Genomic DNA, 18,901 nt, shown 5'->3' on the forward strand with positions numbered 1-18,901 from the left:
GTCATGCAATCAAGATATAGATAAACAAAAAACATGAGAATATTGGAATTAATGAGCAGTTATCTCAAATCTTTACTAAGAGGTTGCATCTTAAAGTATAATGTAAGCTTTTGACAAAGTGATAGCGGAAGCACCTTCAGACATAACAATGTAAATGTTTAAACCAAGCCCCGGGAATGGCAGTATGGCTGTGGACCAGCAGGTGGCAGTATGGCCAAGCGTGGAGAGGGGCAAGAGTGAAGACTGGAGCAATGGAAATGATGTGTTACGAGGCCTGTACTAGAGGTGGAAGGTTTGGGGTTTTATGTTATATGGAATCAGTATTTGTAATCTTCCAGTCATGCTGATGGAGGATTCTTTGAAATAGGTGAGAGGGAATTGGATGTAGAGGTACAGGGGAAAGCCTAAGAAAAAGCCTGGAGCAAGGCTGGCAAGATTTGAGCAATTATTTGAAAACCTTTATATGATCCTGCTAAAAGTCATTAAAGAGTTTTAGTAGCTCATTACCTACATCGAGTCCATGTGCCAGTTAACATTTTTAACCAAGATACAAGCTTGCTAGTAAGTTCTTAGAAATTAAAAGTGATTATATGTTGTGATGATTAAAATACCTGTGGCTGGACTTCACCCACAGTGTGGAAAATACAACAGAAACTGAAATGGCTGTAAGACAGGACATCACGGGGAGAGCTGGGAACAAGAGTCTGAGGTTTACTGTATCATCTGCTATTACAGCAAGACCTCTAAAAATTAAAATATACTTAGCTTGACTCTTCATCACTGGAGACATGTCCGAATAAGTACCTCCACACTGCAGGGGAAAAAACTCAATGATCAGCATCGGTTCAAATAATCTTTTGAGGCAACCAGACACTACACTGGGGTTGCACTATTTATTTATTACCTTTGGGTTTGATAGATGTACTGTCAGACTCTCCAGTAACTTGGGTGTCTTTTGCAGGTGGGCTACCCAAATGTTGGTAAGAGTTCCACAATCAACACCATCATGGGCAACAAGAAAGTATCTGTGTCGGCTACACCTGGTCATACCAAGCATTTTCAGGTATTTCTGCAGCATCAGCCTCTCTATTTCCTTCTTGGCCAGTTCCTACATCTAAGTGCTTCACTATTCATGTGGCGGTTTTTTCCCTTCCTCTGATATGTGCCCAACATAAACCTCTCACTTGTCTTTCAGACACTTTATGTGGAACCTGGCCTCTGCTTATGTGACTGCCCAGGCCTGGTGATGCCATCCTTTGTCTCTACCAAGGCAGAGATGACTTGCAATGGAATCCTCCCAATTGACCAAATGAGAGACCATGTCCCCCCTGTGTCACTAATATCCTTTCTGCTTTGCAAAGACTGGCTGTTATGTGTATACTAGGGCTTCAGGTTTGTTTTGGACTTTCCTTTGAATTGGATGTAGTCAGTCTGCTGTTGAACAGAACAACCTGAAATACTAGTGATCTGCCCAAGTACACGTGAGGTAGCGTCAGGATTGCAAACCCTCGTGTCCTGACTGCGGCAGCGGCGCCTAGTACCAGTGGGAGAGCCCAGTCTTGGATCTCAGCCCCTAGTTGCATGCCTGAATCCTGACACTGCCATTTGGCTATTTGTGTGACCTTGATAAGCTTGCTTAACCTTCCAGAAACACTCTTTTCTGAAAATTGCCAGTAACAATAGCTACTTCACAATTCATAGTGAGAATGTAATCGTTATAGCTAATAATATTTACTCCATGCCTACTGTGTGCTTTACACAACACTTATCAAGTAATCTCTCATTTAATTCTTAAAACTACCCTTGAAGTGGGTCCTACTATTCCATTTTTTCAAGCTTGAGGAAAGTGAGGCACCGAGAAGTTAAATAATTTGCCAAGATCTAATAGCTACTAAGTAGCTAATTAGGAACTCTACTAGCAACAATAATTAGGACATTGGAATTTAAAATCTGTTAACATAATAATATTAAACAAATGAAACAACTAGGCATAGCTTTGATAATGTGTAATTCCTGAACACTTAGAAGTGCAAAGCATTGTTAAGATAAAGAAGACCTGAAGAGATATACATGTTTATGGTTGAAAGACTTAATATTGTTAAAATGTCAATTCTCCTCAAGTTGATATATAACTTCAATGCAATCCCAATCAAAATCCCAGCATGCTTTTAAAGTTTTAAAGTATACAAGTAGACCTACAAAAAAAAGTGTGTGGGGTTGGGGACTCTGCTGCCTCCCGGCATAATGAGTTAACTTATGTGCAGCACCGAAGATTGTGTCTGACATACTCAGACTATCCTGTTTCGAACCACAGTGTCTTGAGATCTTACGCTGCTTACAAGCCGGCAGGTTAGTCTGTTACTGTCCCCTGGACGCCAGAGGAGGATCAGAGACTCCGTGACACTGGCACGCCACTTGGTTAACTTATGAGGTAAAATTTCTGGCCCTATACAGTTCTTGACAAGATTCTTAATGACTGCCCTGAAGGCCACAGCATTTTACTTACCCAATTTGATTTCTCTTTCTGTAAGAAATAATAAGAAAGAATTCTTTTACCAGGATCCATAAAATACAGTATACCGCTAAAATAGAATAGTATATAAATGTTGAAAATATGGCACTAAGACTACCTGTGGTAACCTGGGTAAATCTCAAAACATCACATATATGGGGTGACACCATTTCTGTAAAAAAAAATGTCACCTCACAGAACTGTACTTTGCATAAACAGATACCAGTGAGTGTGAAAGTGGGGGGAGTGGACCGGCGGCTGCCGCACACGAACCGCTTGCCTCCAGGTGGCGAGAGAGGCTGGCACAGTGTCTGCAGGGTTTGCATTTGTGATAACAGTTTTTAACAGGTGAAATTGCCACCCCTCCTGGATAGTTGGGAACATGGCTATGACATTATTTATGCTTTTTTGTATATTTTCCATTTGTCTCTGAATTAATAATCAGATGTGTATTAAGCATCTATTACAAGCCAGGTTAGGTTGGGTTCTGTGAGAGCTACGAACCTGAATCGGCCCTGGATCCTGCCCTTTCCGGATTCGGTCGGAGGTGGGGGCGTATGGGACATGTGTGTGAATAACCGGCACAAGGTAGAGTGGTGTGGAAAGAGAAAGCATTTGAAAATTAATGAATAACTGTACTTCTTTTTTGGAGACATAGAAAAGCTTCGGCCATAGGAGTGCTAAAAGTACCATATTCTCAGAACTTGAGACATGTGTCAGAAGCTGTGGTGGGGGGGAGGTCAGTTCAAGGTACTGGATTCCTTGACAAGCTTATGTTTGCCAGAATATTCCAAGATATGTTTTAGAAGCTACCTATGGCATCAATATCATAAAGCCTAGAGAGGATGAAGATCCCCATCGACCTCCAACATCAGAAGAACTGTTGACAGCTTATGGATGTGAGTTGTGATTTATTTTAAAACAAGAATAGTAACGAGAAAAATGAACAAAAAGTAACAACATAGTTAATGAGAGAAACTACTCCTGCAGAGATAGAAATTCTCATTTGTCCTAAGCGTTTGTCATGTCATCTTCCAGGGTTGATGCTTCTGTTCTCTGTTAGCCTTGCCTATGGAGTGGCCTCCAGGTAGCTGCTTTGGTGTGGGTTCAGAGAGCCGCAGTAAGGGAGGGGCGGCTGAGTGCTCCAGGACTGGCATTTTATGTCAGAGTGGTAAGCGCTCTCTAGAGTTAGAGGAGGGGATCCTTTGAATCCCTTGCCTCTGCTCAGGCCTGCCCTTTGTGTTCCCTGTAGTAATAAGGCCCGTCCCTGTAGGAGGCCTGGGTGCAGACTGCTTGAAAACTCCCACAGAGCGCAGAGAGCATGGGGGCAGCCAGCAGCTGTCACAGCTTCTAAGGAAAGGCTATGGGGCATTCACTGTTTAGAACATAACCAGGTGTAGACACGGACTCAGATCAAAGCTCTCTTGGCTCTTTCTGGAGTCTTCTCCCAAACAAGGAAGAAAAGGGATTTTGGGAAGAAAATGAATATGCTGTCAGAGCAGGTAGGAGTGTGGTGAGGGTAGCATTGCAAAGGAAAGTCCTCTGATTGGGACATTGCTGACTGGTCAGGGTAGAGATAAAACAGCCCTCCCTCCCTTCCCTGCCCTTAGTCCCTTGGAAACCTTGTTTGACACTCACTTTGAACTTAACTTAGTTGAGAGACTTTAAAGAGGATAAATATTAAGCATTTGTGATGAGACTGATATAGTCACAAAACCATAGAAGAGACCTTAAAGATCACCCTGCCTCTCTCTTCCTTTTTTAAAGAGAGTAATCTGAAAACAGAGCGTGAAATGACTTGCCGACAGTAGTGTCTGATTAGTGGGATACCCTGGATGAGAACCGAAGTTTCATATTCCAGACTTCTCTCCAGTATCATAGTCTGAAAGATGGGGAAAGGTGGGCTTCCACCAAACTTTCCATTTGATTGGACTTCCAGATAAAACTAAAAGTAATAGTTTTAAGATTTTTCATCTAATTCTGGTGAAAATCAGAGTAAGGAAAAAGCCAGTTTATAAAAATGGCTGACCCCATATGTTTATTTTCTAAGCTCATCTGCAGGTCTTTAAAGAATAGTCTCTGACAGTTCTTTTCATAAGATGTTGCTAAATAACTTAATTTGCATATCTTTACTAGTGAAATGGAACATCTGTGCATATGCTAGACATTTCTGTTTCTTCTGGGAATCACCTTTTTCTATGCATCTTTTGTTCTCTTAAGGATTTATAGAACTTCTCTGGTTTCTTTAGCTCTGTATATGTTAACAATTTTAACAGACTTCCCCCCCTCCTTTTTGGCTTGATGTGGTTTGGTGTTTTACTTGCGAGTGCCTTCCCTATCTTAAAAGGATAAAACTTTTTATTTTCCTGTAATATCTTTTTTTATGTACCTATAGATTTTTAATCTGCCTAAATGTATTTTTGTGTATTATGTGATATAGGGTTCTAACTATTTTCTTCTAAACTGAAGGAGCCAACACACAGCTACTAGGTGAAGGAGCTGTTTTTAACCCAATCTGTCTGCCAAAGGTCATATTCTTAATTCCTATGCTCTGCTACCCCTCTAATTGAGTTAGTATTAGAGGGATCTTTGTTGTATGTTTGGGAAACTGGAAAAGGCATAGATATATCATTAAACAAGAAGAATTAATAGATTGCTTTTGGTTTTGCTAATTGTAGTGACAGCATAGCATTCTATAGGTAGCCTCCATGTTTAAATGCTTAAAATAAAGAGATGAAAGAAATAAATGGAGTTGAGAGAGACTGAGCGCTTGGTGCTAGGATATCCGATGGAACAGTGTGGTCTGTTCACCTGGATTTCAGATATCTTTATAACGCTACCAGAATGTCTTCTACCATGAGAGTTGCTTTTTTAAAGCTAGGGAATAAGGATGCCTAGTTAGTGTAGTAACAGAACTCACCTCTGTCACCTCAGTTGTCTTCGTTGTGATTTTCTGTCTTCTAACTTCAGTTTTGCACGATCCATTTCTCCTCACAGATATGCGAGGATTCATGACTGCGCATGGGCAGCCAGACCAGCCTCGGTCGGCTCGCTACATCCTGAAGGACTACGTCAGTGTAAGTGAGCCGGCCCCTTTCTCACAGCGCCTGGACGCCAGGGGGCGTTTCCCGTTGCGGGTGTGTTGTGATGGGCAAGATCCAGCATTGGCAAGGTTTGCCCAGGTCTTCTGGGGCAGGGGACTATGGCCTTCTCGGCCCAGGGGAGTTAGCGGCCTAGGAGTCATAGATGTACCCCGTGGCATAATTACAAGAGAGAAAGCTGTTGGCACGTTCTCAACAAAAGTGATAAATTTGTGCCTCTGCTTCCGCCAACTCCTGCAGCGGCTGTCACAGTCCTGGTGGCGTAGCCGCCGTGCGCCTCGCTCCCTGCGCCTCCCTGGTAACCGCGCTCACAGCCCTGCTGAGAGCAGTGCTGTTGTGTGTGTCTTGTTTCGTTACAGTTGCATAACGAGTCTGTGAGGTTAGTATCCTCATATAATAAATGAGGACGTGCTAAGTTTTGGTTTTCGTCATCAGTAAAATAGGAATTGACAGTACCTGTCTCATGAGATTATTTTGGGAAATAAATGAGAATCCGTGTGTGGAGACACACACACCACTAAACTCAGTGCCTGGCACATAATTAGCCCCCAATAGTTTTTGTGTATTAAGCTTAATTTCTTTGTGCAGACAAGATTGTTGGGTCTCCCGTAGTAACTGGCTGTGAGGATCTGGCTTTCTTTATTCCCTCTTCTGAATGCCACAGAGCAGGGCTCCTGGAAGCATAGGAGTAAAGCTGAGTATCTGTGTTCTTGCCTTCAGTTCAGGAAGAGAGTAGTTAATAGAATATTTGTATGGATAAATTACTTATTCATCTACCATTTATAAAACTGGAAGATGAGAAGATGAGTTAAAAACCAGTTTATAGAGTTTATGGTGGGAAGCAGGAAATTTGCACCCAGTGAGCAACTGCAATGAGTCCAAGATCCACATTGGTGTAATCCTGCTGTGCAGTTGTGTCCTGATTTTCATTTTGGAAAATACTTATCCTGAGTATAGTCACTTAAGTGTGCTGAAGAACACTAGTGGAAATGCAAACAAGGTAAAGAGGAGCACAGAGGAGAAAGATTTCCTTTTGGTCTGTGGGCTGTGGGTAGGCTGGGCTCCAGAATCCCTTAAAGATGACAGTGTATTCATTAGGACTCTCCATTTGCAGGTGACCAGAAGTGAGCTCATTTAATCGAAAAGCAGGAAGGGGCATCTGAGTGGCTCAGTCAGTTAAGCGGCCGACTTCCGCTCAGGTCATGATCTCAGGGTTCATGGGTTCGAGCCCTGCATCACACTCTGCTGACAGCTCAGGGCTTGGAGCCTGCTTTGGATTCTGTGTTTCTGTCTCTGTCCCTCCTCTGTTCACACTCTGTCTCTGTAAATAAATAAACCTTTTTTTTTTCTTAATTAATAAAAAAGGAAGCACATCAGAGGGTGCTTGGTGGAGATGTCTTCCATGAGGACTTTTTCTTTCTTCTGGGATAGCACAGGTGACACATTGATGTGCTGTTATGCTTCTTGTCTTCGCAGGGTAAACTTCTGTACTGTCATCCTCCTCCTGGAAGAGACCCTGTGACCTTTCAGCATCAACACCAGCGACTCCTAGAGAACAAAACGAATAGTGGTGAACTAAAAATACATCCAGGTGGAAATAAAAAAGGAAAACAGATTGAAAATATAGTTGACAAAACTTTTTTCCATCAAGTAAGTTTAAAAGTGTTTCTTTAATTTCTGATCCCATACATTTTACATAGTAGTTGTATTGAAATAACCATTCACATAGTGTAAAATTCACCCTTTGCAAGTATAGTTTAGTAGTTTATAGTATATTCAGAGTTGTGCAGCCATCACCATAATTTTAGAACATTTTCATCACTGCAGAAAGAAACGTTGTACCCATTAGCAGTCACTCACCGTTCCCCTCTCTCCCCAGCCTTTGCCAACCACCGATCAGCTTTCTCTTACACAGATCTGCCTATTCTGGACATTTCATATAAATGGAATCACTCATTCTGTGGTCTTTTCTGACTGGCTCTTTAGCTTGGTATAGTGACTTCAAGGTTCATCCATTTATCAGTACATTATTCCTTTTTATTGCCAAATATTTTATTGAGTGGATATGCCACATTTTGTTTATTTCTCATAGATGGAATTTGGGTAGTTTCCTCTTTCTATTATAAGATAAATGACTTAAAAAAATTTTTTTAATGTTTATTTTTGAGAGAGACAGAGACAGAGCATGAGCCATGGAGGGGCAGAAAGAGAGGAAAACCCAGAGTCTGAAGCAGGCTCCAGGCTCTGAGCGCACAGCACAGTGCCTGAAGCGGGGCTCAAACTCACAAACTACGAGAGCATGACCTGAACTGAAGTAGGATACTTAACAACTGAGCCACCCACACGCCCCCCTTTCCATGATCAATAACGCTATGAATATTCATGTACAGACTTTTGTGTGAACATAGATTTTCAGTTCTCTTGGGTACAGGAGTGGGATTGCTGGGTCATATGTTAACTGCATGTTTAACATTTGAGGTACTTCCACACTTTGCGAAGTGTCTATGCCATTTTACATTCCCACCAGCAATGTATGAGGGTTCTGATTTCTTCATATCCTTGCCAGTATTTATTTTCCATCTTTATTTTAATCATCCTAATATATGTGAAGTGATATCTCATGATTTTGATTTTGATTTCCCTAAGGATTAATGTTGTTGATATCTTGTGTGCTCACTGGCATGTGTAGATCTTTGGAGAATTATCTATTGTTGAGTTGTTAGAGTTCTTTATATATTCTGATAAAAGCCTTTATCATACTTACAACTTGCAAATGTTTTCTGCCATTTAGTGGGTTTTCTGAGCCAATAGATTTTAATAACTTTCATTGTTTACATCACAAATTTTGGGGTACCTGGGTAGCTCAGTCATTTCATTGTCCAACTTCAGCTCAGGTTATGATCTCACAGTGCATGAGTTTAAGCCCTGCATTAAGCTCTCTGCTATCAGCAAGGAGCCAGCTTCAGATCCTCTGTCTGTCTGTCTATGTGTGTGTGTCTCTCTCTCTCTGCCCCTCCCCCATGCACTCTCTGTCTCAAAAATAAACATTTAAAAATATTTTTCTTTTAGGGTCGCCTGGGTGGCTCAGTCGGTTAAGCGTCCGGCTTCGGCTCAGGTCATGATCTCACAGTTTGTGGGTTCAAGCCCTGTGTCAGGCTCTGTGTTGACAGCTCAGAGCCTGGAGCCTGCCTTGGATTCTGTATCTCCCTCTCTCTCTGACCCTCCCCTGACTGCGTTGTCTCTGCCTGTCTCTCAAAAATAAATAAAAAACATTAAAAAAAAGTTTTAAATAAAAAGATTTTTTTTTAATTTTTTTAATGTGTATTTATTTTTTGAGAGAGACAGAGCATGTGCAGGGGAAGAGGAGAGAGAAAGGGAGACAGAATCTGAAGCAGGCTCCAGCTCTGAGGTGTTAGCACAGAGCCCAACGTGGGGCTCAAACTCACGAATCATGAAATCATGACCTGAGCCAAAGTCTGACGCTTAACCCACTGAGGCACCCAGGTGTTCCAAAAGACTTTTTTTTAGTTTAAGAAAATAAAGAAAATTTATATGTAGACAGTTAAATCCTAGAATTGTATTAAATATATATTTTTAAATCCTTTTGTGACTATTACAGCCATAAACCGGGGGGAGGGGGGGCTCCTCTGTATCCAGAGTGATACTTTCTGTATTTATTTGTGTGCTTCACACAGTGAGGCCAAGCAGAGAGTGCTATCCACCACTGGGGGCTTTGAGGCTCAGGGAGGCAAAGTGACTAATTTAAGGACACAGGTCTTAAATGGCAAAACTGGGATACAGCTGGACTGTTGTGGTTTCTGGTTTGAATTATTTCCAAGTCTGCCAATATTTAGGAGGAAATTTACTGATAAGCAGAAAGATCACAGATTCTTTCTTGGGCCTACTACTATCGTGCAGGACATATAAACAGTAATTTTCAGTGTTTACAAAATGTTTTTGAAGGTCATATACAAGAAAGCTGAAACTTATAATTACAGTAATGCATATATGTAAGCTGTAGTCTCTAATAGTAATTATAAGAATCGTGGGATTAATTTTATTTTTACTAAGTAAACTTAGTCATTTAGTTTTTATGTTTCATTTTGCTTTACTTAAGTAAAATCACAAGTTTACAGAAACTTTTTTGAGCACTTACTACTTGGGCTTCTGCACTAGGACATAGGATACCAAAAAGAGTCAGACAGAGTTGCTGTTTTTGGGGAGATCACATTCTAGCCAAGGGGAGATGGGCACGTTAACAAGTAACGGGACATGTTAGGTCTAGGGCAGAAGTATAAGTCAAGTACTTTATGAACCTAGACCAGGGAGGGAGCAGTTCTTCCTTGGGGCTGGGAGGTGAGTAGGTGAGCGAATGCCACAGAGAGGAGGTGATCTAAGCTGGACTCTAAGGGACAAATAAGAACGTACAGTTGGAAGGAGTGGGGAGGGTGATTCTCCAGGCAGAGAGGGAGTCAGGGCATAAGGTGATGGCAGCGCGGGTTCTCTCAGTGAGGAGCCCGTGCTGCAAGTGGCCTTGTGCACCATCTGAGGGAAGATGATCTTGGTTCCCCAGGCTACAGGGAGCCACCAGAGGTCTGTGAGGACAAGAGAGATACGTGATTGTTGAACCCTAGTAGAAGTGTGGAGTGTTTCGGTGGTCCACTGAAAGCTAATGAATAGCGGGGTTAGAGCAGGGTAGTGGAGAGCAGGGGATAGATGCACAAAATCTGAGAGCCTGCAGCCCACAGAGAGTAGCAGCTGGCTGTGTGTGGTAGATGAGGAAAGCAAAGGGAGCGCTCTCTCAGTGGCTAGTTACAGATGGTATTTGAAGTGGTGGGACTAAGCAAAGTGGAGGACAAAGAGAATGCACTCAAGGCAGAATGTGGAGAAACTTATTTAAGAATGGGGAAAGAGGGGCAGTGAAGGAGGTGGAAGTCCTCTGTCTCAGAGTTCTGCATAAATAACACTGTGCTCACATCTCCCGTACTTCTGTCTTCACTTCCTAGGAAAATGTGAGAGCTCTGACCAAGGGAGTCCAGGCTGTGATGGGCTACAAGCCCGGGAGTGGCCTGGTGACTGCAGCTGCTCTGAGCTCTGAGAGCAGGGCTGGGAAGGCCTGGAAAAAACATGGCAACAGAAATAAAAAAGAGAAGAGTCGTAGACTCTATAAGCACCTGGATACGTGAACTTGGGCCACAGCGGAAATGGCATCTGCGTCGTGCATCTGGAGAAGACCAGAAGCTGCTCTTGCCCGGATGCTGTGGAATGGACCCTGCTTCTTGTGACACGCAGCCACACCAGCCAGCCAGTGTCAAGACGGAGGGGCTCCTTGGAGCACCGAGCTAGCATAGTCATCTCGGAGCCCCAGGAACCTCGCCCTCTAGAAGGCTGAATTTAAGATAAGGGAATGAATGATTGACTGGAAGTTTGTGTAGACAAATGCACATGCATAATAATTTGTAAGTTGGGGTTGTTTTTTTTAAGATACTAAAATTAAATGGTCACTATGAGACTTTTTTTTGGTTTATGTCAATACACTGCCATTTGGACACTGCATTCTTTAAACAGTTGCAACTTGCCAAAACATGACTGGGGTTTTAGATGGAGTCCTTTGAGAACATTATTTAGGTTAGTGATTCTCAGCCTCATACACACACATTCCCAGCACTCGCTGGCTTTGCAGAAGGCCTGTCAAGTCTTGGAATGAGGGGGCTAGTGTATGTATGTAGTTTGGAAAGCCTCAGAGAGCCCGACCTTCTGTTGAAAATCCCCGTCAGCATGAGTCACTACTATAGAAGGCAGCATGTATTTTTCTATAGCTCACTACAGGGGTGAGAAAATGGGCCAGGTTTTGTTTGAGGCGTAGATCCCTGAACTCCTTAGTGCTTAAGACCATCAAGAGGGAGACATGGGCAGTAGTTTTTCTAGTCCCATTCCTTATAATACACGAGGCGTTTCAGCCTCTCACTTTACTTTTGTCTCCCTCTTTCTGTGAGCCTCATTATTCATTTAACTCAGAAACTTACCTTGTTTTGTGTGATAGATGTTTTTGGAAATCTAATGGAAGTTATGGATGCTTTCTCCAGAAAAGCACCCATGCCCACGGACCCAGTCTTGTGAAATGTATGGGAAGATCACAGAGCTGCGGTCCATCCACGGTTTCACAGTTAAGCCTTCCTTGCCCTGGGCAGCTGTGGTGTATTTAAGAGATGTTTGAAGATGTGTCCCCCCTGGAAAATAAAGACATCCACTTGTCCCTTCAACAAGGACCACCTACTGTGTGGCGGGAAGGGCACTGGAGAACCGTGACGCAGGAGCAGGGCCCTGATGCAGGAATCAACAAGAGCCGTCACACGGCCTTAGCGCCTCTGAGGGGATGGATTCTGGAGGTTTGCTCAAAAGCAGTGGGCACGCCAAGGAAGAGTTTATAAACAGGCAAGGAATCAGGGGTCTCAGTCTTCATTTAAATATCAGATGAAAGGTTATTTCAGGTCAAGCCTGAGGCAGAGCTAGAAGGTTCTGCAGTTGTGTCCGTCCATCTGCAACTGTGTGCTTCTACTTCTTCCCTTTGATCTGAGGAAAGGGACAGTCTAAAGCCCATGATAGAAGAGGAACAGACATCAGCATGTTAAAGCATACTTTGTTTCCTTGCCGCCGAATAGGCACAGTTGTCTGGGAGAAACTGCCATGCTGAGTGGACAGCGCAGGTACCGATTTTGGATAAGGTTTGCTTTACACGAGACTTCTTAGACAAAGTAATTACATACACTCCCAAGTTCTGATTATTTTTGTAACAATTTTTTGAGATACATACCATGCAAGTTCACCAATTTTAAAGTATACAATTCAATGGCTTTTAGCATATTCAGAGTTCTAGAACCATCACCACAACCAGTTCTACATTACTGCCACAAAAAAGAAACCCAGGACCCGTTAGCCATTGGCCCCCAATCCTCCCATCCCACTGGGCCTAAGCACCTGCAAATCCACTTTATCTATGGATTTGCCTATTCTGTATGCTCATAATAAAGGAATCATAAGCTATGTGACCTTTCGTGACTGGCTTTCACCCAGCCTAATGTCTTCCAGGTTCATCCATGCTCCAACATCTCTCAGTATTTCATTGCTTTTTGTTGCCAAATAATACATTCCACTGAATGGGCATACCATATTTTGTTTATTCATTCATCAGTTAAAAGGCATTTGGTTTGCATTTAGTGTCTATTATGAATACAATGCTGCAGTGAACCTTTGTGTACAAGTTTTTGTGTGGTTTTTAATTCTTAGGTACATATCTAGGAGTGGAATTGCAATACATTTAACCTTTGAGTAGCTGCCAGATTGATTTTCAGAATGTCTGTACCATTTTGCATTTTCCATCAACAGTGTAGGGGTTTAGTTTCTCCATAATTCTGTCAACACATGTTACTGTCTTACGGTCTTTGTGTTTTGGCCATACAAGTGGGTAGAAAGTGGTCTCTCCTGGTTTTGATTTGCATTCCCTTGACAGCTAATGATGTTGAGCATCTTCTCATGTGCTTATTGGCCACCTGTAGATCTTTGGGTGGGAAGTGTCTACTCAGATTCTTTGTCCACTCCTTAATGGAGTTACTTATCTTGTTACTGAGTTAGAAACGTTGTTTGTACATTCCAGGTACGGGTCCTGTATCAGGTAATTTGCAAATGGTTTCTGCCATTCAGTGGGTCATCTTTGCATTTTCTTACAGTACCTTTGAGGCACAGTTTTAATTTTGATGAAGTCCCAATAGATCCATGTTTTCTTTGGGTGCTTGTGCTTTTGGTGTTAAATTTAAGAAACAGATCCAAGGTTATTAAGATTTTCTCCCAAGAGTTTTAGAGTTTTACCTCTTATGTTTAGGTCTCTGGTCTATTTTGAGTTTTCATATCTGGTGTGAGGTAGAAGATGGACCAACTCCATTCTTTTGCATGTGGCGTCCAGTATCCACAGCACAGTTTGTTGAAAAGACTAGTATTTACCCATTGAAGTGTTTCAGCGCCTCTGTCGGGAATTGAACGCAAATGTCAGGGCTTGTTTCTGGAGGTATACCTTTGGTATTTAACCTTCCAGAATGTGGAACAGTTGTGAAGAGCATCTGACTCAATCTTCTGGCAAGTGTTCCTGGTAAGATGTGTTCCTGTGCAGATGCCCCACGCCACTCCATCCCTCAGCCCGCTTTGAGCTCACCTGCAGCCCCAGTGGACGGTCTCTGTGCGAGCCCTTCCTCCCACAAGCCCCGTATTTCCTGCGTTCCTCTCTCCTGCACCACAGCAGCTTGCTCACCGCGCTCACGGGGCAATCCAGAAGGGCTGGGGTTCAGCACCCCAGGGCACCCCCCAACTGGTTGAGAATAGAGGCTAGATGGTCAGTGCCCTGGCTCCCCCGTCACTTGGTGTGTGCACTATAGATTTCCCACACTAGATTCTCAGTGGAAATCGTGTCACTAATTCACCTGCTGTCTTTCTCCCTTCCCTCATTGTCCACACCCTCACTTGTGCTTCATGGGATTGCCTCCCAAATTAACTAAACCAAAGTCTTCTGCTTAGAGTCTGAAGAACCCAAAGTAGGACACGCTGAAAGGGGAGTTTCTTTTGCACCTCTGCTTCTGCCCAGAATGTGTCTTGTTAAAGTATCCTCACCCTTGTAGAACTGAGTACTGCAGACTTACAAGTTCCGGTCATGAGCGTTATCGCTTGGTTGGTTTGAAAACTTTTCCCAGCATTTTATTACAAGAACTGTACCGCTATACATCTGTCCTCTGTTTGCTTTTCAGGAAGTTAGGAGGAAGTGGAGGTTTCTGTCAAGACATCAATAGCAATATAGGTTTTCTTGGCAGGCAAACCGGGAAACGTGGCAGCTGGCCAGAAATCTACCTCATGCCACCCCCGAAATCCTGTGGGGCAGTGAGGAAAATCAGTCAACACATCCACGCTTAACAGTTTGTTGTCTGCTGTGTCCAACATACTACAGACCAGCTGAGGGTGAAGACAGGGCCACACCGAAAGGAAAGATCTTGCTTTCAAGAAGACTGGTGTGAAGGGAAAACAACAGTTTTGAGCAATCTAAACGTGAAGGGCATTACGTAGGCGAAGAGTGGGCAGGGCACAGCAGACAGCACGGGACCCAGCTGTCAGAATAGAGAGCACTGACTTTCACGAACAACGATGTGACCAGCGCCTGGACTGAGAAGACGCGGTCTGCACTTCCTGCTTCCTTCCAGCAGCTACTGACCACCTGAGGGCTGCCGCCATCCTGACCTTTTCACCGCAGAATCTACCGGGTGCCTGGCTGGCCTGGTAGGTGGGTGTGCAATCTTTGACCTCAGGATTTGAGTTCAAGCCCCATGTTGAGTGTAGAGATTACTAAAAACTAAAATCTTAGAATTGTTTAAAAAAAAATCTGCAGTGTGTACTCCTGTATCTAGCTTCTTTAATCCAACATTATGAGATTCATCCAGTCTTGCATATATGATAAACAACAAGTCATTGTCATTGCTGTAGGATATTCTGTGGTGTGAATAGGTCACAGTTCATGTGTTCCATTATTGATGGCCATGTGGGTGTTTTGCAGGTTTGTTTTAATTTTTAATTAAACCTTATTTTTTAGAACCGTTTTAGGTTCTCAGCAAAATTAAGCAGAAAGTACAGAGAGTTCTTGTATTCCACACACGCACCGCGTCCCCCATTCTCCGCAACCCCCACCACAGTGGTGGGTTTGCTAACAATGAACCTACACTGGGCGCCTGGGGGGCTCAGTTGGTTAAGTGGCTAAGAGTCTGACTTTGGCTCAGGTCAGGATCTCACAGTTTGTGAGTTCGAGCCCCACCCTGGGCTCTGTGCTGACAACTCAAACCCTGGAGGCTGCTTTGGATTCTGTGGCTCCCCTCTCTCTGCCCCTCCCCTGGTCTCTCTCTCAAAAATGGATACACTTCGAAAGAAATTAAGAAAACAATGAACCTACACTGACACATTATTCTCCAAAGGGTTTTGAATTTTAAAAATAGTGCTTCCATGGATAGTATAATACAGTGTTGTCAAATAGGACTTTCTGCTGTGATGCAAATAAATGTGCCATAATCTGTGTGATCCTGTAGATAACTACAGCCAAGCACTTAAATGTGGCTAGTGACAACTTCAGAAGTTAACTGCTAACAGTAATGACTTTTAACTCCTGCCTGACCCAACAATCAAAGGTCAGAATGGTGGGAAGTATTTCAGGAATGTGGGGGACAAAAGGGGTAGATTTCACATTTATTATTTCTACATCTTGGCTACTTCTAAAGCAGGTCACTAAGAGTAGCAAAACACGATCTTTCATTTGTATTATAAGGCACTAAATTGTTTTAAATGGATTCTTGAGTCCATAGTAGTATTCAAAATAAGGAGAGGAAAGGCAACTTTTAAACAAAAGCACCCCAAGTGAAACAACATAGAAGGGATGACAGAACCACCATTTTGGAACCAGCAACAGAACCATGGGTTCCAGCAAAGTGCTGAAACCACTGACGGAAAGGTCCCTGAGGAGCGGGATAGTGGCACCCTTTTAAAGTACCACCCACCGCTTTCTAACCGCAAAGGGAAAGTGCTTTTTACAGTGGCGCGATCCGGCAGACCCCACCTTAAACAAGTGACCAAACTCTGTTGCCAGTGCTGTGCCAATATGTTCTCCACCCCCCGATGTGGTGAGACAGGAAGTCCACAGGATAACCCTGTGCTGCCTTGGCAGAAACATTTCAGCTCAATCTAATCACAAGAAACCAATCAGACGATTCCAGATTTGGGACATTCTAGAACACAAGAGACTGGGACTAAAGAGACACAACTAAACGAATGAATCCTGAACCAGAAACACACTCTGGTCGACATTCTTGGTGCAATTAAGGAAGATGTAACATGGATTACACGAGAGATAGCACTTTATCAGTGTGACAAAAGGGTGGTGACATCGAGAACACTGCCGGATACGTGCTGAGGCACTGGGAGTAAGGTGTCAGAGCTGCAATTTCCAATGGTTTCCCTGGAGCAAGAGACAGGAAACAAATGAGGCAAAACGTCTGCAACTGGTGGGTAGGTGGGCAGGTCGTAGGCAGTTTTCACCTTTTTGTAGTTTTGAAATTTTTCAAAATAAACAATGGGGAGTGAGGAAGGGTCATAGAAGCAGACAGTTAAATTCCATAAGGGCTCAGGAGCCATTCAGGAGAATAGAACTGTACTGGGAGATTAGAATCGAAGAGTGACCACAACGGACAGAAACGAAGCTCCTGGCTTTACTCTGTCTCGGCTGGCCTTGGGGAAGGGGGTTATCCAGCTCCCGTACTGGCCCGCAGGAACCTGGTGGGATGCTGATTTCCTTCTGAATTGTAAACTGCAGTGAGAGCACTTTTTTTTTTTAAGTTTGTTTATTTTTGAGAGAGAAACGGCGTGAGTGGCGTGGGAGGCAGGGGTAGAGAGAGAGGGAGACACAGAATCTGAAGCAGGCTCCAGGCTCTGAGCTGTCAGCACTGAGCCTGATGCGGGGCGTGAACCCACAGACTGCAAGATCATGACCTGAGCCGAAATCGGACGCCTAACTGACTGAGCCACCCAGGTGCCCCAAATACACATTTCTTTTAAGTAATTATTTCAATGCAGATATTCAAGTACTGAATTCTATTTACTTGGCTCTTTAAAAGGTGAGTAGCCTGGTGCTCTTGGCTGGCTCAGCCAGTTGAGCATGCAACTATGTGTCCTGAATTCCAGCCCCATGTTGAAGGCAGGGATCATGTGGAAAAAAACCCCAAAATAGGGCTTTCCTTGATGTAACGTTCCAACATCTGTGAGTTCCATTAGCCCTTGCCCAGCTTCTAGCATCATGAAATAAGTCACTTTCAGCAACAGGATGTTATTAATGAAGCACTTGAGGGTAAAAAAGGTAAAGAAACTTTCATAAGATCAAACAGTGAGCTGATGATACTTTTAAATAGAACCCAGGACCTCTGTGCTGACAGCAGGGAGCCTGCTTGGGATTCTCTATACCCCTTGAGTGTGCTCGCTCGCTCGCTCGCTCTCTCAAAATAAAAACTTGGATGGATGGATGGATAGAACGAGCCCAGGATCCCAACAGTCCTACCACATGTTCTCTCATGATACTCCAACATGTCCACAAATGGGATTGATTCAGATTTGGAAATGCCATCATTTCAAAATGCATTCTCAAGGAATTGATTTCTCTCTACTTATAGCAGGTAAATCAAACTGGCATAGAGCCTTTTTTAATGTTACCAACTGACTAGTGGCCACAAGCCCTTCCTCTAAATAACACATTTTCTAAGAACGTTGGCAGGAGGCAGCATGTCCTCAGAAGCGAAAGCTGTTGAGCTGCCAGCCTGTGCCACCAGGTGGCCAGGACTTGGGGCCACAACTGGCCTGCCAGCCCCAGCCCAGGCTGATCCAAGCCCTTCCTTCTTGGGGACAATGCCTGCGGGTGCAGTGCCTCTGCCAACAGGAAATGCCTATGAGCCGGGGTCCTCTTGTTAGCTTTTCTTTTGGGCAAACTCTGGACTATGGCCAAAGAAACATTAGCTTTAGTTTTTGGGAGGGGCAGCCGCCGGGCCTCAGAGGAGCCTGGTAAAGGAACTGATTCGCTTCCTGAGGGCCTGCATGGAAAAAGCCCTTTGGAAGGTCCTGGCAGAACTAGGGAGGGGTCCTAACAACAGGAGGGAGGGGAGTAGGTTAGCACACAGCGTCCTGAGCGCCCCCCACAGGGTGAAGACCCGGCGGGTGCTGACTGCCGGCCTCTGTCGCCCCATCTCCTCCCTTGCTGCAGGACCTCTGTCATTTGCAGGTATCTGCGGGCCAGTGTCTTCCATTCACCAGGACGGCTTCCCAAGATTGCTGCCACGCTAATTGCCAAAAGCAAACTTGTTCTCCAAAGCCCAGCTCGTGGGGTTCTCGAAAGCCCTCCCAACATACAATGGCAGAGGCCACCAAAGCACTGTAAACATGCCCTCACTACAGATAAGTACTGTTTTTATGGCCTATTTAAAAATCAATTCAGTCGGTAACTATTTTCCTTATTACGTGCTAGGCACGGAGTCGGTGCCTGGGTACAGATCTGAACTCAACGGCCCTGGCTGAAGGTGCTCACAGCCCAGTCGCAAGACAACACCTGTCACACTGTGAGGGTGCCCTAGTTGAGGAGAGGCACGGGCCCAGGGGACTGTGCCTGCCCCTGGCAGGCCCAGGACACAGCCACCGTCTGGGCAGGAAAACGGCAGGTGGCGGCGCCTCA

General features: G+C 44.0%; 1 protein-coding gene across 1 annotated transcript in view; it reads left to right on the top strand.

Annotated features, from left to right (window-relative positions):
* LSG1 (large 60S subunit nuclear export GTPase 1) overlaps window positions 1-11,130 on the top strand; it is a 34,246-nt gene extending 23,116 nt beyond the window's left edge. Inside the window, exons 9-14 of the mRNA XM_029939610.1 lie at window positions 962-1,063; window positions 1,196-1,339; window positions 3,288-3,411; window positions 5,510-5,589; window positions 7,090-7,263; window positions 10,620-11,130. Coding sequence (XP_029795470.1) covers window positions 962-1,063; window positions 1,196-1,339; window positions 3,288-3,411; window positions 5,510-5,589; window positions 7,090-7,263; window positions 10,620-10,799 — 804 coding nt within the window. The 3' untranslated portion in view covers window positions 10,800-11,130. The remainder of the gene's footprint in view (window positions 1-961; window positions 1,064-1,195; window positions 1,340-3,287; window positions 3,412-5,509; window positions 5,590-7,089; window positions 7,264-10,619) is intronic.
* Window positions 11,131-18,901: the final 7,771 nt, after the last annotated feature.

Source organism: Suricata suricatta, chromosome 5 (assembly GCF_006229205.1).
Source record: "Suricata suricatta isolate VVHF042 chromosome 5, meerkat_22Aug2017_6uvM2_HiC, whole genome shotgun sequence".
Classification (NCBI taxonomy): Eukaryota; Metazoa; Chordata; class Mammalia; order Carnivora; family Herpestidae; genus Suricata; species Suricata suricatta.